The 25596-nt window shown below is 32.4% G+C and overlaps 2 protein-coding genes across 2 annotated transcripts in view; one reads left to right on the top strand and one right to left on the bottom strand.

Annotated features, from left to right (window-relative positions):
- Positions 1 to 17754, bottom strand: part of LOC113515306 (uncharacterized) — a 131085-nt gene extending 113331 nt beyond the window's left edge. The window contains exon 1 of the mRNA XM_052899996.1: positions 17651 to 17754. The gene's annotated coding sequence lies outside the window, so the exon portion shown is untranslated. The remainder of the gene's footprint in view (positions 1 to 17650) is intronic.
- Positions 17755 to 23014: 5260 nt separating this feature from the next.
- On the top strand, positions 23015 to 25393 carry LOC113513891 (NAD-dependent protein deacylase sirtuin-5, mitochondrial-like). The gene is made up of 4 exons (XM_026897873.3): positions 23015 to 23464; positions 23981 to 24175; positions 24402 to 24561; positions 25170 to 25393. Exons 1-4 carry the CDS (start codon positions 23150 to 23152, stop codon positions 25373 to 25375), a joined length of 876 nt encoding a protein of 291 aa, XP_026753674.2. The 5' UTR covers positions 23015 to 23149; the 3' UTR covers positions 25376 to 25393.
- Positions 25394 to 25596: the final 203 nt, after the last annotated feature.

Below are 25596 nucleotides of genomic sequence, written 5' to 3'. Positions count from 1 at the left end.
GAATCGTATCATAGAAAGTATGCCAAAGGTCTATAACATAATCTGTCAATAAGATTACACGCGACCCTTGTTAAGTACCGTTGACAGCTTGGATGATACGCTGACATCTGACACTCGCATGAATAAAATTGTCCTAATGTCCCTGAAAGTGACTACGTTTAAACTTTTTCCTTTTAATATATAAAAGTTTGTGAAAGTATTTAGATGTTACATAATTTATGAATACTATTGACATATTCGTGATGCGATGTTGTATTAGAATGAATATCATTGCAAAGCAAAAGATCTATAACGCGACAGATGGAATGGAAATATTTATCTAGTACAATTGGCAGGGTACAACTGGATTAATTGGCAGAACACAAGTGGGCGACATTGCCTAATTGCCCAATACAAAAACACATTAAAATAGAAAAGTTTAAAGTAAAGTTACATCAAAGAATTAGTGAAAAAGGATCATGATGATATTATAGTTGTACCTTAAATTATATAGAAGGAGTGTCTGTTAAACTCTGTAAACTTTTTAAATGTTTGGGTAAATCCAGTTACTAGAGTATATAGTAATATAGTTATTACTAAGTATTGGGGAGAAATGTATATTGTAAGTAAATTTAAAATAAACGAGAACAAATAGCAAGGATACAAAATACTTGAAAGAACGGGTTACAAAGAGTATATTGATTCATAACGATGTTTAAATACTAATTGCTTTGATTTTACATGAAAATAGACTTAAAATGTTTTTGTTGTCATAATCAAAGAAAGTGGTAGTACATATTAATTTGTACATATGTATATTTATATTACATCAGATAAAATAGTTCTTAACTCGATTTAAAAAACTTGACCTGACCTGGAAAGATTTTTAATCAAATTACTTGCAACATTAAAAATATGTCGCGCATCGCTTTATTTAAAAAAAAAATATTATGTCAAAATTCTGGCAGACAAAATAGCAATTAGATAACTAAATTTTAACTTGTTTCTGATATTTAATGCTCTATATATATAATCTTAAAGTTGTAAATATATCACACAATTATTTCAATCACTCCATTTAAATCAGATAAAAATTAAATATGCCGTACGAGAAACCAGATAGTTTAAATTTGGAGCTACTACTCAAGAAACTCAGAAGCAAGTTAATTTGTAAATAAATATAAATATATTCAAAATTGGCCCGATCGAGAATTGAACTAAAGGCCTTATTTGCGTAAAATAATGTGCCTTCCTCTACATTTATAATGCGTAAATACTCGTACTGCTTATTGATTTCATATGTTGATAATTTATTTACAAACAGATTGTATTACAATTATTGACATTTCCAACTTCAATCAATGTCATGACGTGTATGTACCATTTTCTGGAAACAAACACAATATTAATTTCCATTTGTTCTCTTATATCTACGCTTTCAATAAACCATTATGATATTGCTCAGTTAGTATAATTTATTTTCGGTAGCTTTAATTAACTTTAATTAATTACTAAACAATGATCAAAGAATTAACAATTATCATCATTATTGATTCCCTCTATTAAAATAAACTACAAAGGTATTATTTATTTATGTATTAAGTATGTGAAATACTTTTTAAGATTAGGGTATGACGGAACTGACATATTCTTATAAATAAAACAAATTTAAAAATAATCATTCTCATAAGAACACATCCTTATAAAAACCATTTTAATCTTTTATTACTATGGAAACGTGCAAGAAGTGTAGTCCAAGAACATCTGTGTTTAATATCCTTAGATTAATTTCATCTTTCATCATTATAGTTCATAATAAACTAGGGAGACTTTGTACAAATGTTGTTTGCTTAGGCACCTCTGTCCCTTTCGCGTTTCTACCGTGAAGCAGTTGTATTTGCATGACTGTGTTTCGGTTTGAAGGGTGGGATATGGCAGTAAATGTACAGGATACAGAGGAATAACACCTGAGATCTCAGGAATGGCAACATATGAAGGATATCATGGGCAAAACAGTATACTATGTTATGCCCATGCTACTGCTCATGTCTATAGGCGACGGTTACCACTTTCTATCATGTAGGCCGTCAGCTTGTTTGCCATTCTAAATTGCATAAAAAAAACTTCTATAGTTACAAAATTCAACGTCAAAATTATCGTGTTTATATATATATATATATATATATATATATATATATATATATATATATATATATATATATATATATATATATATATATAACATGCCTAAGCGATTTGATAGATTAATAAATATTAATTGTAAAGAGCTAAACTTCTAGCTGTCAGCACAATAAAAGTAGCACAAACTGTGCAAATCTTCCGAAAAATATATAATTTATATAAAAAATGCGTTTCCATACACGTCTCATTTTAACGAAAACTTTAATTACAACATTAATAATTTTGTGATATTTAACATTATATTGAATCAAAATATTTAAATCTAAATTAAATATTTAAATCAAAAACAAATTAAGGATAGTACTTGGTAAAAATAAATCACATATGATACCAGATACCAACGAAACAAACAAGTATCAAAATAACAGTTATATTTTCTTTTGTCTATTTATCTACTATCACTGAAGCAAATAGTATCTATTAAATGTGACTGATAAATGAGTATTTAATTGACTATATGTTTATTCGAGACTTTGTTGTTCGATTATTTTTTACTCGATTAAAGTATTTTTTTATTATTTTACTTTAGAAAAATATAATCCTTTTTTTTACATAATATTTCAACTTATTAACCGCAGACCCAACTGAGTCTAAAAGTAACCGGCTACTTAACAAACTTTCTTTACTAGTTAGTCATATTTAAGTTAAGATTCATTGTCGATATTAACACTTCATAATCAACTCCTATCCTGATGTTTACAATTCAAAGAACATCTCAAAAGTATTCATTAAATATTTATATGATTTAAATAGGACAAATATTCACGGGGCGTTATAGATTTTAAGCTTTGTTCCCGATTTCTCTTAGTGGGTTTCGCCGGGAGCCGAGTGTTCTGGTGACCCAGTTCACAGAGCGTCGACCTATTTACGAGGAGCCTGTTGCATCCACATTGTATCATATAAATAGTAGGTACATAGAATATCGGAACACCGAGGATTTGATTGGCACGTGATTGCAGTTGTTATTTAAACTATGTACATTATTTGCATTCATTAGAGTAAATGTATGAGCGATATATAGATAGAGACAGTAAAATTATGCTTAATTTTATCCATATACCAGTACGTATTGTATTATTACATAAAGACTATTAAAAAGTAAAATCGTGTCACCAAAAGGCAGATTAGTTAGCCCATGGGGATGAATACACCTGGAATTCAGCACTATAGTTTTCAGGTGGGACCACGTGGAGGTCGATCTGATAATCGGACTGATAATCCGCATTATTAACAATCCCTTTCCCCCTTGAGCAACGAAATCCTAGGGGACAGCAATAGGCTGACTCCATAGAGAAGAATGATCTCTTTTTCCAAAAGCGGCTATACAGAAAATGGACCTGGACTAGCCCTGACGGATAGACAAAAATGAGATAGACTTTATCATGACGACAAATTGCCATTTGTTCAATGATATTTCAGTGATCAATAGGTTAAAAACCAGAAGTGATCATCGAATGGTAAGAGGCACATTGATCCTGAATATTAGACTGGAAAGATTTCGTCTCATAAAGCTCCGACCTTCATATGCTCTTATCAAAAATCTCAAGAGTTTTTAGTCGAATTGTTAAACCGCTTTGAGCCTGGTGAACTCTGAAAAGGACAATATCAACAATAATCTAGTGAAAACTGTCCAAGCAGTGGGAGGTAAATTGTACAAGCCCCAATACACAAAAGAAACCCAAATATTCTCTCATCGCACTCTTGATCTCATGAGAAAATGGCGTAAATTGTGGTCTCAGTTTTCAATGTCTACTTCAGAATATATGCAACTTAATAGGCAAATATCCAAGAGCATACAGCATGACATACGCCATTTCAATACTGTATGCATTGAACAGGCGATAGAGGCGAATCAAAACTCCAAAGTATTCGCCAGAGATTTGGCTATTGGACGAAGCCAACTGACAAACTTGAAAACCGACACCGGTGATATAATTTCCGGCACGTCTGAGATTTTGAGTGAGACTGAAAAGTTCTAGAGACAGCTGTACGTCGTTAACATCACAATCCAATGCGAATAACGACCAAAAAGCTAAAGTCACCCGACACTATACAGATGATATCCTGGACATAAATTTGCAGAAAATTGAAATAGCTCTCAAACAAGCTAAAATCGGCATAGCACCAGCTGAGAACGAAATTACAGCGAAGCTTCTGAGAACGAATAAAAAACCAATACTAGTAGTCCTTCAGAGGTAATTCAATTTCGTTATTCATAACGTAGGATTAAGTAGCCATTTAACCCCATTATTAATAACTTTAAATATCTAATAAACCTGTTTTTGCTATTGCACCGTTAAAAAAGTTTCATACCAACTTCCATTCATAAGAATTTTACATCTTTAGGGTGGAATTTCGAAAAAAATTTTTTTTATCATCTATTTAGGTCATAAAAGGTATCTCCTATCAAAATTTGCTAATGTTAACCTTAATATTTGCAGCTGTGAGTTGATGAGTCAGTCAATTAGGATTTTTCCATTTATAATATAGTATAGATAATTTAAATTACACATAAACAACCCTTATACAAGTGAGTATGTGCAGGTAATTACCATTTTACATAAGCTTATACGTGCTTACATGAAACCGCGACCTTGTAGTACAACCACATCCTTCCTAAACCTTTGGATGTTTTAGTACTCCATCCAAACCATTTTCAGCCTACTTCAAAAAAGAGTAATGGAAAAATTTGTAGCGATTTTAAACCATACCTTACATTTTACAATATGCTACTCCAGAAAATCTCTTGTACCATTCAAATTCGGTTAACTGTTTAAACATGATTAATTAACGTTTAAAGATATTTATGAACTTTTACAAAGCTGTAATCTTCAGCTTTCAATTAAAGTAATTATTTATTTATTTAAACTTTAATACCCAAATATATAAATAAATGTGCAAATAGGTACCTAACGGCGGTCTCTACCAATCAACTATACAGCAGAGAATAGAGAGAGAACAAAGGAATAAATTGACACTATTAAATAATACTTTTCGTAACTGTTAATCCAGGACTTGATTCGACCAAGGTTAATAATGTGCAGAGTCTGCCTTTTTTGGTATTTAAATATTTTGGTGACAATTAAATAAATTTAAAAAAGGGTCTGGGAACTCAAACAAGTACTTAAGGGTAATTACAATTATTCGAGTGTGTTAGCAGACTCGAATAATTTTCATTTCATGTCTGATGTTTACTTTTAAGGAAATGTTAAATATTAGTAATTTAATATTTTTTTCTCTAGTAATTATGGAAAATATTTAAAAAATGGTAAAAGAAAAGCATAAAAACTTATAATAATATTCGATTGCTATAACTACACGAAACGTGTATTCGATAACCATATATCCGAGTTCTATATATACACGAGTACCCGAGTATAATACTTAATAGGTATTCGAATCAGTACTGGAGTCGATTTGACTCGACACATCACTAACCGTATAAGTAGGCTTGCGTAATGAGCATCCAAACATTCTTACAAATTTTCATATTTATAATAATATTAGAATCAGTACCTACAATACATACATAAAAATACATAGGTTTTTGTTCTTTATTTTCCGTGAAATATATTAAAATGAGACACCATTTTTTATTGTTAGAAAGGCAAATGTACAGACGGTTCATCTGATGGAAAGTAGTAACAGTCATCTATGAATACCTGCAACACAAGAGGAGTTGCTTGTGCGTTGCTGGCCTTTATCTTTATCTTACCCTAGTAACTTTAAAATTGAAAATTAATCTCTTCCACGAGAAAGGTCAATAACTATAACTTAGCTTAACTTAGGGATAGACTTCGGAACTGTGTCTGGTAGACTAGTAAGTTTAAGTCTAATACTGATCTATATCGGCTCAGCAGACAGATTTGTTCTTGTTGAAAACTTTCTTCACCGATCAGGATCAATGTTTGAAAGTTACAAACTTAGCTTTAATTAGTGACGTCAAAATTCTATGTTATAAATATTATATTAATATATTAGTGGAATATTATCGATATGAAACAATCCCAAGTTCACAGGCGGTATCGAGCCCTTAAGCCCAAGGCGAGACTTTGCCTCCGTTTGTATGTTCTACCGCTTGTATAACGGATTGTGTTCTGAGGAATTGTTTGAAATGATACCTACAGCCACCCTTTATCATCGCTCCGCTCGCCGTCGATAGGGAATTCAGACACACGTTTGAGCCAAAACGATCACGTACAGTGCGGTTTCAGAGAAATTTTCTCCCACGAACCTTCAAGCTGTGGAATAAGCTCCATGTATAAAGTATAGGGTTCTTCAAAAGGGTATATTAAGTTTTCTTCAGGGTCGGCAACGTGCACTTGAGACCTTTGGTGTTGTAGGCGTCCATAGGCTACAGTGACCGTATTTCATCAGACGGGCTGTATGCTTGTTTGCCACCTTTGTAGAATAGAAAAAAGTGGTAAAGTAGTTTGTATTTTCTTTTTATTTTATTTTTATAAAACCCTTGATATGATTACATAGACAAATTATTCCTCTTTACATAAATGGGATTAATTCACCTGTATTTTGTGTTATTGACAATAAATATTTATAGTTAGAAAGACCTACTGTCTAACAAACAAAAAACACGAGTCAGATGTATACATATACCTCTGATATACCTTTTCGGTACTCTCATGCAGAAACTACTAAATCATTTCTAAAAATTTTTTCACTAATGAAAAACTCTGCGCTATCGCTAAGTGATTTAGCCTACATACCTCATGGATTAAGAGATTTATATATATAAACCGTCTTACCACAAAAATAGTTAAACTTGCGACAGACATGTGTTCAATACATGTTTAGACGACTTATTACAAAAGCGTGTTTAACATCAGTTTAGGTCAAATTTAAAGGTATAGGTTATAAATTTTATTATAATAGCAGATAAAATTAATAATAAACAGTATAAAGCCGACTAAACAATATTAAATCACTTAGAGTTTTATTAAATACTGTTTAGATAATTAGTGTTTTATTTTTTAAATATTTTTACCAAAACAGTTCGCGCAGGTGAATCAGCGCGAAATACTTGCAGTAATGTTCAATAAGTACCTTATAAGTTAAACACAAACATTCAATAACTAGCGAGAATTTACAAAGCACTTTACGAACAATATGTTCCCTTAAGTAGTGAAACAATGTTTGTCTTATAATATATGCAATCTACTAAAACTTAGTCCTTCATATAGTCATTTATACGTAATGTTATAATAATTGTATCACCCAAATATCTATATCATCTTACATATACATAAATGGCCGATTACAATAAGCTATAGCTACACGATATTCAATGTATTAAAATCGATCAACTTCACAAAAGATTTGGAAGTAGGTTATTTTTAGTTACTAAAATCTAAATATCATTAAATCTTCTTTTCTTTAAGTTTTCTCCAATCAGTGCAACTAATTCATACATTTACTTCCAGCCAGTTCTATCCCATGATATATCTTTGACCTCCCTATACGACATGACACCTAGTGTTTCCTTTATCATTAATTCTTACATAAACAAAAAGATTATTGCCGTTGAAAATTGTCTATTAAATACCTAATTATTTTATGGGCTTGTATTTTAATAATCGTTCCAGGAAAATTTTATGACAAGTTTCTGTTTTAAATTTATATTATTAGATAATATTATATATTAACCCTGTGGTCGCAGCATAATATGGGCCACCCCTTCCTTTTTCGTAGGTGTCGTAAGAGTCGACTAAGGGAGGGTGAGGGATAAGCAGTAGTGTCCCTCTTAAAACATCTGTAAAGCCTTACTGCAGGTGCCAATCCGCCTGCTAAGTAAGGCAACTACTGACAAAACCCCCCAAGAGGGAGACTTATGTTCAGCAGTGGACAATTAAGGCTAATATGATGATAATTGTGATAATTGTACATAATATTTTTAATTCCAAAATATATTAAATACACTTTTTAAAATAATTAGATTACCAACGAGTCGAAATCACGACATGGTTTATGCGTAACTTTATTGATAGTCGGTTAATTAATTCCGTTACAAATCTAATCAATATCCAATTAAAATATTAATTTAACCGAGTAATGAAATTCTAATCATAGAACTAAATCTAGATATCCTTGCGAGATTTCCCCAAAATCGTAAATTATATAAGCGCCTTCAACAATTCAGCCATTACAGCATTAAACTATACTATACGTATTGCTATAACTTAGCACTATTTATACATACATACATCAGCATTTCTGGATCAAATTACGAGGTTATTTACCATACCAGTCGTTAACTGGCCACTGCTAAACATAGGCTTCCCCATAAGGAGGGTTTTGCCAGTATTTCTTTTTTCTAACATAGGGGACAAACGAGCATGTGGCTCCCATGATAGTAAGTGACTACTGCTGTCCATAAACATAAGCAACACCAGAGGAATTGCAAGTATGCTGCCGACATTTTAAAAAGGTATATACCCTCGTCTTGAAGGTTAAAATTTTTTTACTTCAACTGGATGAGCTTTACAGTCTTACAATACGCTCACCCAGGAGAGTATCAGTACAATAAAATAAAACTAAAAAATTAAAAAAATTATAAAATTTTGTGTCGGTTCGGGAATACTGTTGCTGAGAGTTAATTCCAAAGAGCAGTTATGCATGGAAGTGCCTTGAAAAACACACAGTGGAAGACCGCCGCTTATCTAAATAATAGAGGAGAAACTTTACTTTGTGGCGAATTGTACTATAGTTAAATGCAACAGCAGGTGTCACATCGAGGAATTCCTCAGTTTTACCGTTACCTCAGAATCATGGATATAGAATAAATATGATATTCCATAGTGTATTATATACCGCTAAGACATTCTATCACACTGAACGACGATATTTGTCTAAGCGTTCATTTGAAAATGATAAATTGAAAACATGCTCTCATTCAACATTTCCAATTTATCGGTTGATATGCAATATCTGACATATATTAATACTTAAATAAAAATTGACGATAAAGTAAAATATTTCCTGAATTTATTTTTATTTATTTAAATTATTTTGTACATTTATTTTTTTAAACATATTAATTCATATTACACTTATAATTAATTATATTAAACAATGGTCTTACAGTAGTACCTTGGCACAAAAAACAAAAGACGAGAAGAAAATACGAGGTTACTTAATTAAAGTATACGTATATGCAAAACCTTCGGTATTTTTCAACCAATTTTAAAAAAGGAGGAAGTTCTGGATTTGATGGTTTTTTTTTATCTGAAAGGTTGTACTTTCATATTGGTCCAATTGATATTTTATCAAAATCAGTTCAGTAGATTAATTTTTAAATCAAAATTTCTAGTTTGCTAGAATTATAATCGGTGTTTTTTTTTTTTGAAGGTTGAAATTTGTTATTCTCGAGATGTCTGATGTATTAAACTAATTGTTACTGCAACTTTGTTCGCATTAATTCCATATGTAAACGAGACAAGTTAGGAGTAAAGAATGATATAAGAATAACATATTACGAGTATTTATTAACAAATGAAAATGGTGTTGAGCGATAAAAGACTTAAAACTCCAAAGCGGTCTAAGCATGATTACACCAAAATAAAAATTTTAAGTAGAGAAAAAAAAATTTTTTTTTACTCTAGCTCCTTTTAATTACCTACTGACGGCCAGCATCTGAACCTATTTAAATTTAAATGTAATTTGTATGTCTGTCGTTGTTTACAGTGTGAAGCCGGAGTTTGAAATGTAAGCGTCCGTAAAGCTTTAACGAGGTTAAAATACGTCATAAACAAAACACGAAATAATTACTTACTACTTAATTCGAATAGCCTTTGACCTTTGCTAATAACGAAGTTGCTATGATATTGTTAAAAATGGGCGGTTACTTAGAAACTCGATTATGAAATATCAATTCTTCCGGGTTTTTATACGCGTTTTCATCCGTATTACTAGAATATGTTCATTGACCAGGATAAAAAATAACTTCTATCCTTCTCTATTCTATATAGTAAATACATACTACATTTGATAATCATTGTCTTAATCATTAAGATGCCAAGAGATAAAAAACAAAGTCACTTTTCTATTTAGGTATTATAAAGGATGCGAAATAAAAAACCGAGTTTTAGATGCTGCCTATGCACTGATAGAGCACGTACTGAAACCAAAAAGGTGTAATTCTATATCTTTTACGTATTATGCGTACCCTCAGTATTTAATTTTTATTTATAAAACACTATATTAACTAAGTGGGTACATTTATAAAAAAGTAAAAAATAATAATAAAAATAAACTAAAATCGTAGTGCGTCGCCTACAGGTATATAATACTAGTAAAAATTTCAGTACTATTGAGGTCGACATTTGAAGTAGCATTTCGTAAATCTATTCATCTCTTAGACTAAAATGTCCACTCTATAATTGTATGAAAACTGCCATTATGTTATATTAAATAATCAATATTACTAATATAATAAAATTATAATTAGACATATTTAAGAAGAAATAATATGAGGTATATTAATATAATGGAAATGTTGTCTGTCTGTGCATTTGCTTCAGCATCGTACAAAAACTACTGCACCAAATTGGACGCGGTTTTTACAGTTGTGTTATTTAAAGTCTAACTTATAATCTGGTGTATGTTTTATTTTAATACGCTATATTTTTTTAATGGGTGAAAATGAAACGGTGATCCCGTCTGCGATATCGATATACACTGACGGGGTACCCGTGAGAGATGACGGCAAGAATGAAAGCATGGTAACCACCGTGGGCTAACTGACTGATAAGCTAATTTCACTTAACTTTCGTTTAACAATTCCTTAAAGTGGTTTATTTCATTGGTTTTCCTGTTCTGAAATCCACGTGCATGAAGTACTCGTAGCGGGCAAAATCCAGTTCTATTATAAATTTATTCATACTGGTTAGAATAATTTCGCTATCAAACTGAAATTTTAATTCTAAAGGTAGACATGAGAGTCGACCCCGCCGTCTACATACAGTTAAACGTAAACATCGACTCAGACACGTATTTACCTAATTAATTTATACAAGATTTACTAGCGTAATAATACTGGGTTACTTCTTAAATAATTTATTACATCTCTATCTATACGTATTTATAAAATCATTTTTAAATGATTATCATACGCGCGCTGTAGACTTATAATATTTATTTGTTTTATATCGTATCTGCTAAGACAGTACTTATGAAAATTTTAACACAGAGTAAAAACGTGTGTAAACTAGCTATAGGTAACATGGATACCGATCCGATATTTATATATTAGTTTCTACTGGACATTAATGATGGAAAAAAAGTCATCATCCATTTCGATATCGCCCACATCGGTCGGATATCTATTTTCGTATAAGCTAAAAATCTGTGATCCAATATAATTTTTTGGATAACAGATTTTTTTATACAACAGAATGGCGAACAAGCTGATGGCTCACCTGATGGAAAGTGATAACCATCGCCTATAGACATGAGCCGTACCATGGACATGACAGAGTATACTGTTTCGCCTATGATACCCCCCATGCGTTACCATTCCTGCGGACTCAGATGTTATTCCTCTGTACCTTATAATTTCACGCCATATCCCACCCTTCAAACAGAATACTTGAAACTTTGAGCATAGTTTTCTTTAGTTACGTAAGCGTTAATTAAGAACGTATTTTTCGAAAATCCATCCCCAACGGGGTAAAATTTGATATGAATGCTTGTTGATTATTTTTAACAATAAAATTCTAATTATTTTCTTGTTAAAAAAATATATAAAATACAATTACCGTATAGGATATTTTTTTAATTATGAAAAACATAATACCATGGCCATAAAGGTATAAAGTCGTAATCCTCTAAAATGGTTACACAGGTGTACTATGGACGTCAAAATTTATTTTGTAATATATATGATGCTCTTCATACTAATATGTTGTACAAACAAATTCTTTTGTTACTCTTCTCACATAAAATAACAGTAAAATCCTTCTAATGTTATAAATGTAAAAGTTTATAAAGATGCTTATATGTTAGTTACTCAATCACAGTTAAACTTAATTTGGTAATGGAGGAATGGAAATTAAATATAAATTTGGTACACTGGTAGATTACATCTTAACACATAGGGTACTATATACCTATAATTTTTATCTTTCAATATCAATACTTTAATCGTAGCAAAACCAGTTGTTTTGATTTAAAAACTAAACTACTGACTGAACCGACTTTGATAAAATTTCTATGACACCAATCTGTAAGTATATACTTTCAGACAAAACAGAATTTTCCAAATTGGTTTACAACTAACGGAGTTGTGAGGTAATAAATATAAAAAAATTACAATCGAATTGAATACCTTCGTCTTTTTGAAATCGATTCAAAATGAAGCAAGAATTTTTATTTAAACTTGTTGGTATACACAGATAATAAAGTGCCATATTCAACAGCGTATTAAGTAAATAATGATGATAATAAGATTAACGGTTATATTTATTGCATGCTATTAAAATGTTTCTTATTTGCAAATCCTCCACATAAACGACTGAATTGATGCTTGACTACACATTGATTAACTTCTTTTCATCTCGAGTTGGATTACGAGATCTTTTGTATTAACACAGTCGGGCTCGTCTGTCTACTCCCGCTGATATCGTAACAGCCCTTTTATTCTACCAAGAACTTAATTTAGATAGATTGTCTTTTAGTGAAAAACATGTCTTGTTCAGGTATTTGCTCAACAATCTATATATATAAAAATTAATGCCACTTTTCGTTGTAATTTTATAACTCAAGAACGTGCTCACCTATCCAAACCAAATGTTTAGGCTTTATTCGGATTATTTAGTGGATGTTTTGTGTGAAATTTGCACAAAATCGGTCGAGCGGTTATCACATCACACACATCGGAGCATTTATCACATTTTTTGTAAGAAATGAATTTAATAAATGGTGGATCATTTTGTTAAATTCAAACTTGTTTTAAGATGGGGATTGTGCTGTCAAATTGAAACTTTTTTTTTTAGTGTTGACAGTACAATTAAAATAGCTAGCTATAAATAAAATATTTTTTTTTGTTTGAATAAATAAATTTGATGTTAAAATTATTTTATTTTATTATTTCACTTTATATGTAGTGAAGCACGTATCGGGCCGCTAGTATAAGTACTTAGTACTCACTTATAGGTTTATAGTACTTAGTTGAGGTCGATAGAAAATGTAAATCTAGTTGACCTATTTCCTATCATCATTTTATTCGTTTGTTTGTTTGTAACACTTTATTGTACAGTAAAGTCTTAAAGTATAAGACACAGAGTTCTTAAGAAAATAATGAATACAATGGCGGACTTATCCCATAAAAGGGATTTCTTCCAGTCAACCTTAGAGTGCGTGATAGTTTGTTTTGAATAATTGATTATTTTCGGATATATTCAATAATGTTACGTCGAGTAACTACGGTTGCTAGGAGAAATGGATCATTAGTAAAGGTGTCTAGTAGCCCCATTGCTAACAATACACCCTGTTAAGTTAATCTCCACGCAGGTCTCCCTGGAAAGTATCGTATATCGTATAAATTCTTGAATTTCTGAAGTAAAAATTATTCATCTATTGAAAACTATATTATCGCATCGCTTATCCATAAAGAACCTTTCCAGATGTAATTTTATTAAATTTGGCAACCCCTTAAAATAGAGTATAAAATTTCTATTGTCATTACCCCTCAAGAATTTAGATAACCTTTTCTCGCTTCCTTTCACTACCCCCGTGACATGGGTACCAAATGAAAGGGTCTTAGCAAGAAAAATATGATAGACTATTTTATTATATGAAGTCGTTCTATTTGGAATATGACAGAATGGGTATGCATTGTGTATGTATACATACAGTCTGTTATAACAAAAATGTACTACCCCTATTCACTATTACTTCCTTGATATGGGTATCTAATGAAATATCTTGACAAACAGAATAATATCTACCTACGTTCGTTTGTGTGGCGTCTCACTAAACACAATATGACAGGTGATAGCGGATAACCTACCCCATTAAAACGCTACTATAGAAAGATCATCGAAGAAGAAAATTTAGTCAAACTATGAGAGCTCTCGTCCCGAAAGTTTCGCAATGTGACAAATTTGATCAAATACATGTTGTATCAGCCGTTACTTGTCCACTGCTGAAAATAGCCTTCCTCATAAAGGGGGATTTTTGACAGTAGTTGCCATGCTTGGCAGGCGGGTTGGCAACCGCAGTTTGACTTTTAGTGATATTTTAAGAGCGACGCTGCTGTACATCCCTACATCAGTTCCCTCAGTAAAGAGTTCCTATTCTATGTCGGGACCTATACGGCTTGATCAAATACATACCACAGATTTTTTCAAACGAAACTGGCATAATTTATATATGTATGACACAATCACACCAAATATCTGATTATCAAGTTAGAATATCCTTTTAATTATTAATTGTATATCTTAAGTCATATGTATATGTTAATATTATATAATCCGACAGGGAATCAAACCCGAAACATGTCTGCTATTGCAATTACAGAGGTCATCACTATTAGTTAAATGATAACATCTGTATAACATGGAAATGTGTATACATACACACGTTATGTATGTTATTTTAATTATTAAAATTGGGGGGGGGGGATTTATTTACGTACATGTTTGTTAAATGATATAATATAAAAAATCCCTCAATGGAATAACTTCGCCATTGTTCCTATGTTAAATTTTTTTAATGTGTCAAATGTAATACAATACTAAATATTGTACAACAATATACCCATTAGCAAATACGCTTGAAATTAAAGTATTTTTATTACATGTAGGTCAAACAGATTAAAATTGTTTAAAGAACAAATATTATATGACTGTCACCGCTAGCCTCCCGAGATTACAATAAATTCATTACAATTATTTCATATTTATCCAATTTACTGTGCCGTTATTTTAAAAATATTTTTGTAATTGTAATGTGTTTTGCTAACATATACATACCTACTGTTGGTGTGTCTTGATAAATAAATAAATACTTGAGAACTAAGATGTTACACTTCTGTGTACTCTAATTTTACATCTATATCCCGCCCTCGAAAATAAAACACAACCGTGCAAGCACAATTGCTTCCCAGCAAAAACACGAGTGAGTCAAAGTTATCCAAACAAACGGCTTTTGTACGTCTCCTTCTGATATTATTCATTGACAAATATTACTAACTTTAGGAGGCGGTGTAGTCGGACGACCTTCAGGGGCGTTAAAATATCAGTCTAGTCTACCACTCTCGGCTCACTCGGCAACCGTGTTAATCTTTTTTAATTTTTATTTTTAGGGGCGTCATTAAAAATTTTACCCAGATGCGTCAGATAATGCTTTTGCTTCAGAACTAACAGTTTTTTGTTTTACTAAGAGAAACAACAGCTTCAATCGTCACAAAACACAAATGGGACCAATGTAGGAATAAATTACTGATTTAAAATTATCCTGAAAATCGATTCGGAATTTAGGTCTTTACTAGTTTTTTTTATAACACAATCACAAAAAAAACGAAAAAAATTTGAAAACCTTCATCCTTGAGAAATAATTTAAAAGCAACTTGCAACCAAATTGCAAGGAGAATCATCAAAATCGATGAGAAATTAGCGAACATACATTGTATCAAAAAAATACCGTCAATATTAGAACCATCTACTTTTTGAAGTCGCATCTGTACATTAGATACAATGTGGACTGTCTTTATACTATATATACACAGTGTTAGATTTTTTGGAGGAGGGACTCCTCCTTCGATCTTCGGATCTTCGGAGACACATGGAATAAGTTATGAAATTGGACAAAATTAGAACACAATGTAATGATAAAGGCCTTTGGTAGTTATTACCTATCTACCTATTGCAAAAGAGACTTGAAAACCTGGAGTCTGGGAGAATGTTGCAGAATTCCAAAATCCATTGTATTATAATAAAGAAAAGTTCGTTTCATAAATTGACCCAATCGGTATTCAAACCCGAAACCTCATGTAGCCTTATACAACGTCCTCCACGTGCCGTGCCATGCCGAGTAGTCCCGATATAGAAAGGGCCACCCCTTCCTTTGCCGTGAGTGTCGTAAGAGGCGTCTAAGGGAACTTAATGGTCGAGGGAGAGGCAGCAGCGTCCGTCTCAAAGCGTCACCAAAATCCTAACTGCAGTTGCCAACCCGATTACCAAACGTGGCGACTACTGGCAAAACCCCCTTATGGAAAAGGCCTATGTTCAACAGTAAACAGTTAACAGTTGATAAAATGATGCTAAACGTTTGCCACGAAGGTCGTCAATATCATGAAATTTCTTTGTTATGTTAACCGGACGCCGTGCTTATTATTATTTTTTATGGAACTTAGAATGACAAATAAGCGCAACTGATAGAAGGTGGCAACCATAAACTATAGACATTTAATTAAAAATTGATATTCTTTTATGCCTATACTCATTATTTATGAAAATTCTACTTATCACCCATACCACAGATAATATAATACTATACTACCCATACTAATATACGAGTAGGTATTAAAAAATAATGAGATGTCTTAGAGGACTCTACTACTCGCATAATTATGCGAGCCAATACGCTCTTTCCCAGTTTTTATTACCATCATCCCATTAAATTCTCCCCGTACAATTTTGTTTTAATTCTGAAGCTTCAGTAAGTTATCATTATCATTCGAGCCGACATTACCCGATGTCGTTTTGTAGACAATTTAAATATTTTGAATAAAATGATGCCATCTTGATACTTTGTCATTACATATAACAAAATTATAACTCAAATACACTTATAGATAATATAACTAATAAATAATTTAAAACTACATTTTGCTTAACCCGGGTACCGAAATCGGGACTCCAAACCGTTCCTAATCAAATCACAAATGAAGCATCTACGCATGAACGATGCAATAAATTGTATTAATAAAACTTGGCTGTTACATACGAAACTGAAATATATCTGTCCTGTAATTAATATAAAATAAATATATAAATATATATAAAATGCGTGAAAGATATAAAAGACTGTATAATTATTTCCGCTAATATAAAAGAGTACCATAGGTTGCACCATGGACGTCACGGTTCTTGAAGGCCCTTGATACGGATCTTCTCTAAGTAGACGACGGATATTTAATTTCCGGTCGTCAACTTGTTTGTCATTTCAAGTTGCATAAATAAAAAACTTAACGGAGCAACTTTGTGAAACTTTATTCACTTGTAGTCACTTTCCCGTACTTTCCTGATTCAATTTCATTTTCCTGCTCTGCATATATTATTTTCAGTACATCACTCTCTCACGAGTACGCCTAACTAATAAAAATAAAATAAACAGCCTATAAAGTTAAACGTCATGTAGAAAAAAAAATATTAAAAAGCGATCCAACAATTTCACCCGCCTAAGTCAAGGTAGATTTAATTTTAGTCACGTTAATTATTGCATTACTTACCGGTGGATGATTTCCCGCGCTTCTTTGGAAGTTTCTGGTTGGTGTGACGCGAGTGATCGCTGTAGCAGCGTGTCGCGTTCTGCTTAATTCTCCTGTTTTCAATTCCGCCACGCCAACAGATATGGCGACGCTGGCAACTGCGCATGCTTCATCCCTATGACGTCAATGGTTTCGTTCACAAAGCATACAGGTGTTGGTGTTTTATATATGCCGCAGTGGATGGTTGTAGCCGCGTGCACATAATGGCTAAGTAAAGTTGGAGCTCGCTGCTTCTACTTTTTACTTTTTAGTCTTCCGTTAAAAGTCAGAGTTTTCATTGTGTAATATTTATACCCGATTCCACCAATGTCATAAATACAATACTTTTTTCTTCTTTACGAAAAACAGTTTTTTAATACAACTTAGACAAGCAATAAAACTAATGCCCCACCTAAAGAATAGTAATGTGCAGCACCATGAATCATGAGAAGTAGAAAATTTATACTGTGACGCATTTGGTCCCGTTAAAGCGTTACCTTTTCCGAGATCTAGCCTTCAAATATTTAATTTTCATAGCCGTATGCCGTCTTTAAACCAAAACGAAATTAGGTAAGAACAGTTTGAGTGTAAAAGCACTTGTGAAACAGAATTACTCATGCAAACGATATTAGCACTTAGTCATTCTTTGACTGGTTAGCTTCATACTATCCCTATTAGGTACTTTCCGAAGGAAACCTGACTTTTAAAAAATCTGAAGTCTTCGGAATCAGTGCACACATATTGGATAAATTGTAAAAGTAAATAAAAAATATATGTATGTAAGCATTTAGACCATCGAAGAAATTTAGCTCTGCATATCCCGTAAGAGACGAGTCCTGAAGATATACAAATACAAGAATGATATTTATGTTATAATTAAATGGATACTCGATAGAAAATTTGAATAACTTTTTTGCAAGATATTTAATAGAGAAACTGTAAATTACTCTGTAACCGCTTGTCTCTTTTTGCATACGCATTGCGGAGGTTTCCGCTTATCAATATTTTCCCAATAGCTACACTATTTAGTTGTTTTTTTTATTTTATTTTTATAATAAAAAAAAAATATTCGCGACTGTAAAACTAGAAGGAGGTCAACAAAGGCATCTGATGATGTTATGGTGAACATTGTACACGATTTTTCAACGATGATATCGAGTACACAGCAAAATAAATTATTTTATACTATCCACTCACCCCGACATCTTATGGATGTATCGATTTTTTAACCCACCTTTTGAATTTTTCCTTAGATAGATAGATAGATAGATACTCTTTATTGTTTCCTCCAAAAGATTACAATAATAAACTTATTATAAATATAAATAATTACAAGAAATAATCACAATGAGAAAACAACGGGCGACCTTATCGCTAAGAGCGATCACTTAAATTTTTTTTCATACAATTTTTTTTACATTTTTATTAACCTTGTCCTGACAATTACGAACATAACAAAAAAAAATTGCAAAATAGATGAAGTGATACGCTTACCTACATTCGGCAATTGATTTTTATGTATATTGATTGATTACAATCCTCGTCATTACTGTTTATAAATAACAAAAAAATAATAGTTAATCAAATAGGTTCAACCGTTCAGAAAAGATACGCTTACACACATTTGACAGTTGATTTTTATTTATATATATGTTATTCTTTACTGCACTTGTAAACTACAAAAATAATATTTTAATGAATATTGTGAGCAAGGATAAATTTACCTCTGAAAAAGATCTCTTCCAGTCAACCCAAAACATTGGGAAAGCATGTCGTTAGCGGGCAACTAAAGTATACGGGTGCTGTATGAACACCTATTAATTGTTTTTTTTTTTTTTAATGGATTAAAATGGAATGGTAAACCCCGCCTGCGCTAACGGGATACGCTGGCAGAGCACCAGTGAAGGGTTATCGATGAGAATGAAAACAGGCCAGTTAGCCCATCATGATGAATTCATCAGGAATTAACCATGATAGTTTCCAGGGGGAACCACGAGGAGGTCGACCTGGTTGGGTATATTGCTAGCAATTGGATTTTTAGTCTCCATTACTAACAATCCCTTTCCCCCCTAACTATTAATATTAAGAATACGATTAACTATTAATACTAATCAATACATAAACTACAATTTTATATTATTTACTTTTTGTTAATTTCTTAGTAAAAAATAAATAAATAAAGAAACAGTCACTCAACTGTTGTCTATTAAAAGATAAATTTATCATTACTACGATAAATGGAAACAGACCGATGGGTTGGAAAAAGGTTAGAAAGTTGTATTGGAAATATCACTACACTTAACAGCGAACTAATCACTGTAGGAGAAAGGGGTGATATCTTATCGCATTAATAAATATATAATATTAGCATTAATTTTGAATTTATTTTTAACTGGCTACATCCACGTTAGCAAAACTGGGATAAAAATCAACGTCAATCCATCTCCATGTAAAATATTGTGTACATATATTTCATGAAGATCGATTCAACACCGATAAGTAATAAACAAATAGACTTATCATCAGCATCATATCAGACGTTAATTGTTCACTGCTAAACATAGACCTTCCGCATCGGAGTGGTTTTGCCTGTAGTTGCCACGCTTAGCAAGCAGGTTGGCAACCGCAGTTTTTTTTTATGGGTGAAAATGCTATGGCGCTAATGGGAGCACCAGTGAAGAGTGATAGATGAGAATGAAAACAGGCTAGTTAGCCCATCATGATGAATTCATCTGCCAGTGTGTACTTATAGCGATTGGAGGATATATTGGTTGACCTCCACGCGGTTCCCCATGAAAACCACCAGTGGCCTGCTTTCGTCCTCACCAGTGCTAGTACTAGTGCCTGGCCAGCGTATACCGATAACGCAGATGGGGTTCTTAGTACATTTTCATCTATAAAAAACCTACCATTAGTGATTACCATATCATTTTCATTTCTTAAAAAATTCAGTAACAGTTTTAACAATTTACATACTTTTGTTACTTAGTATACACCCTCTGACAATAAGAGACGATAAAATGTAGGAATCAGCACACAAGGTATTGTGGTTAGGTGAGGTAATGGTACAATGGACTTGAAGTGAATTACGATTTCTGGCTTTCACACCGAATGAAGATAATGTAGCAACAAAGTTCTGGTTTTACCAACTTATATATACGTAAGGCTTTAGTTGGGTAGAGACTTACATTATAACATAAATATGATACCAATAAGTGACGATATATAAGTAATTATCAATTTATTGCTGGCTGTTCGCAATCACTTTTTCATTTATGAGGAAGTGGTCGTTAACTAGATGTATTCCGCGGCTTCTCCCGCGTGATTCGCTAATAATTTTGCGCACGATATTTTAAATGTTTTCTTTCATACAAACCTTGTTCTAACAAACACAACATAAAAAGAATTATCCAAATATGTGCAGTCATTCTAAAGTGATGCGCTAACATAAGAATATATTCGGCAATTGATTTTTATTGAGGGGACAGGGATTAGTAATGGGGTCCAATTTTCCCATACCTAGCAATACACCCTATCAGGTCAACCTCCACGCAGTTTCCTCTGAAAACTATCGTGATTAATTCTAGTGGAATTCATCACAATAGGCTAACTGACCTGCTTTTTCATTCTGACCTATCACCCCTCACTGGTACCCCGCCAGCATATACAGGTGGCGCGGGCGGGGTTACCATTTCATTGTTACCCACTATAAAAAAAAAAATAATTATTTATTTAATTATCATCATATATATATCAGCCATTAACTGTCCATTACTGAACATACGCCTCTCCCTTGGGGGGTTTTGCCAATAGTTGTCACGCTTGGCAGGTGGGTTAGCAACTGCAGTTAAGCTTTGGTGACGTTTTAAAAGAGACGCTGCTGCCCATTCCTCGATCATTAAATGTCCTTCGACCCCTCTTACGACACCCATAAAAAAGAAGGAGTGCCCCATTCTATACCGGGACCACACGGTTTCATATAGGTATCTAGATTTATAGGTAATCAGCCTCCTGAACCAAATTCAACTCTCGTAGGTTTTTGTTATGTGTTTCATGAAGCGTAAATTACTTAAGTTTGACTGTAAATACGAATATGTATATGTATTAGGAGATTGGTACTCGTACATTGTGCGAGTCAGTATAACAAACAAAATGAACACGAATTGAAAATAATATTCATTGCAGGTAAAGCATTATGAGGTTTCGGTCGGATGGAATTGTTTTATGAGAAATATGAATACCAGTTATCTGCCTACAGTTTTGATTACCTGCTTATATATATAACAATTTAATCAAATATAAAACATATTCTTGGCTTTTGTTTTATATTTCTGACTACTTAGGTATTGCTTTAACATTACGTGACTTCCTAGGATGACGTCACATAATGAAGAGATCAATTAGTATCTTACAAATCATTCTACCGATTCCGAGAAAACGTACACTAATTTTTAATTAGGGTAATATGTATTAAGTTATAAAATTTCTTTTAATCAGACAGACAAACAAAACATTCTTAAAGTGACCACGCTTTAATAAAAATAATAATTTTTAGTTTCAGGCTACAATTTGGTCTATTTTGTTAGTAACAATTTCCTTCCAAACTATATTAGTAAAAAAAAGACTAAGTAATTCACTCAGATGTGACCCAGTTGACTAGATCAGTATCTGAATGAAATGCCTAATTGTATTTCTCGCTTATTGCTTTCAGAATGCTGTTGGTATTTGTCCTGACTCTGTGTAGCAGTGATGCAGTTTTTCCTTATAGCGTAGTAATCATCTACGCGAGATTGAGTAAACATGCTAGAGGTGCTACAAAAGCGAACTAGTACCAACAGCACTCTAAAACTATTATTATACTAGTTTCGTAGGACATTGAGTGAGGCCTGTGTGCAGTTGACCCATAGGCTGCTCGTATACCTAGAATGTTCAACAGTATGCTTTGAAGAGTGTGATTTTTACTTCTTGACTATAACGAGCAAACCTGCGCGCCAACATGTTACAAGTAATAGCCAATGCCCTAAGCTCCCTTTCTACATCAGTTTGATTTTTGAGGTCGTCGGTAAAATAACGCCTCAGATATTTAAATTAATGTACTCTTGTTACATTTGCTGCGTATAATTTTATATCGCTTTGTATAAACAATGTAAGTAAAAGCACACTTTAACATTCTTGGATTCTAAATATTTTAAATAATTCACTTCAAAATCTATAAAACCATCTACATATATCTATTATAGATTAAGGATATGATATTATTTTTCTAGAGTATCTATTGTCAGTATTGACATTGACAAGTGACAGACAAACGACAAACAAGACAATGGTATTTATTCTGTACTACAGATTTTTTAAATTTGATAATCTATTTTTTAAGCTCTATTTTCAATATTTATATTGTTTATTTTTTTACTGAATATTCATTTCGATTAACATTTATGATTATTCATGACTCGATTCACTTATTAACCTTTTAAAATTATGTACATTAGTTTAAGAGTATTTCGTAGTAGTTTACTTTCGTGTAGTGTTCATAAAATCATGGCACTAAGGCAATCAAGTGATATGTCCAAATTCAAGGAGGCTTTAAAGTCTGCAAAACAAGTGGTAATCTTATCTGGAGCTGGTATAAGTGCGGAATCTGGTATACCTACTTTTAGAGGAGCCGGTGGTTACTGGAGGAAGTACCAAGCATCGTCGCTAGCAACCCCAGGAGCGTTCAAAACTAGTCCTAGTTTAGTTTGGGAGTTTTATCATTATAGGAGAGAAGTGGCTGCAAAAGCTCAACCAAATGCGGTACGTTATGCTAATTATATTATTTTAATTTCATTAAAAAAAGTGAAGTAAATTATAAAAAAAAGTAACCAAATATGATTAAAGAATATTTTGAATATTCACTAATATTTGTCTTGTATATGTGTTATATACTTGTTAACTGTCCACTGCTGAACATAAGCCTTCCGCAGAAGAGGAGTTTTGCCAGTAGTTGCCATACTTGGCAAGCAGGTTGGTAACCACAGTTAAGCTCTGGTGATTTTTAAAAGGGATGCTACTGTCCATCCCTCTAACATTAAGTTCCCTTAGATATTTCTTACAACACCCATGGGAAAGGTAGGAGTTTTGTAAAACTAACTAAACATATTTTTTCTTTCCTTTAAACTGGTCTATAACTTAATTGATGTGTTTATCATTATCAACAAACTAATACCATTATAGGAAAAAGGAATGTCCTTATACCATTCTAACTTTACTACCTAAAAAATTTTGTCTTTTATTAGTAAATTCAGAAATACTATATTACTATGATTCCAGGGCCACATTGCTATAGCTGATTATGAAAAGAAACATAGCTCAGATAAACAAATAACAGTTATTACACAAAATGTAGATGGGCTACATGCAAGGGCAGGTACTAAAAACTTAATAGAACTCCATGGAAATCTTTACAAGACCCGCTGCACCAAATGTAAAGAAGTTTTGGTCAACACAGACAGCCCTATATGTGAGGTAATTAGAATAATTTTAAGAATGAATAATGTTGAAATTACTGTTAAAATTAAATTGGATACAATTACAATATAATTTTGGAAATGACATTTCTTTATATTATTTTATATATAAATTTTATTATATGAACTTGTTAATTTACATGTGTCATAAATGGCTCAAATAAAGTGCTTATCTATCTATATGTTCAAATACTGTATAAGCAGTATGTGACAAATAATTACAGGCATTGGCTAACAGGGGAGCTCCAGATGAAAATGTAGTTGGCTCTGATATACCAGTGAAGGATCTACCACATTGCCAAAAACCTGATTGTAAAGGCTTACTGAGGCCACACATTGTGTGGTTTGGAGAGAGTTTAGAGCCAGCTGTTCTTAGCAATGCTGGTAAGTGGATAATTTATTATTAAAAATATGAACTATTACTTGAATGATTTAACATATCTACTAGGTCATTTGGTAGCCTATATGGTAAAATAAAAAAATAATAAATATTATATATAGACTTAATATATAATTTTATAGCTTTGGTGATAAAGCATCTCATCATTGCCACTACTATAGACATACATATTGAGACACTAAAAACTTACACAGAATGGCAAACAAACTAACGACCCCCCTGATGGTCATAGTAGAATACACTGTGGCACCCAGCAGCATATATATCTCAATACCCTACAACTACAATGCCATATTTTTTAATCCGAATTATAGCCATGCAAACACAGCTGTTTGGTAGAAGAAAAAAAAGTAAGATGGACATCTAAGGTGATGATTTTTATAATTTCCTTGCCATCGCTTTACATGAATGAAAATTACACAAAGATGTATTCTTTATTCTTTCTTTATTGTACAGAAAAGGTTATTAAAATGTAAAAACAAACATAATAGTGCATAAAGGCGAGCTTATCTCCAATAGAGATTTCTTCATATATATCTTAGGCAAAGAAGAGTTTTGTCAACATTCATTCGTCCAATATTTTTCTTTACAGAAGCTGTTATGTCAACATGTGATGTATGTTTAGTAGTAGGTACATCATCTGTAGTGTACCCTGCTGCAATGTTCGCGCCTCAGGCAGCCGCAAGAGGCGCAATAGTTGCGGAGTTCAACTTAGAACCCACGCCTGCCACTCCAGATTTCCATTATTACTTTCAAGGTACTTGCGGCACTACATTGCCGGAAGCTTTGGCGGAATAGAAGGATAAGAGTATCATATTTACAGATCAACATTATGATGTTTTATAAAAAACATATTTATTAAATGATTTGGATAAAAATATGTAAACCAACTGTGTTTGAAGAAATGTGTTATTGTATAAAAAAAAGTTTTAATTTCCATATTGTTTACATATATTATGTAACATAGCTATAATTATATGGTATACAGTGTACATATTTCGTTTGGTGACAAAACTAAT

Source organism: Galleria mellonella, unplaced genomic scaffold (genome assembly GCF_026898425.1).
Source record: "Galleria mellonella isolate WM207_F2 unplaced genomic scaffold, CSIRO_AGI_GalMel_v1 utg1260, whole genome shotgun sequence".
Classification (NCBI taxonomy): domain Eukaryota; kingdom Metazoa; phylum Arthropoda; class Insecta; order Lepidoptera; family Pyralidae; genus Galleria; species Galleria mellonella.
This window is presented reverse-complemented; position numbering and strand designations above follow the sequence as displayed.

Coding starts and splice junctions, on each gene's coding strand:
- LOC113513891 (XM_026897873.3), top strand. CDS start 23,150: ATGTACATTAGTTTAAGAGTATTTCGTAGTAGTTTACTTTCGTGTAGT. Junction 24,176..24,401: donor CAGACAGCCCTATATGTGAG/GTAATTAGAATA, acceptor AAATAATTACAG/GCATTGGCTAACAGGGGAGC. Junction 24,562..25,169: donor AGCTGTTCTTAGCAATGCTG/GTAAGTGGATAA, acceptor TTTTCTTTACAG/AAGCTGTTATGTCAACATGT.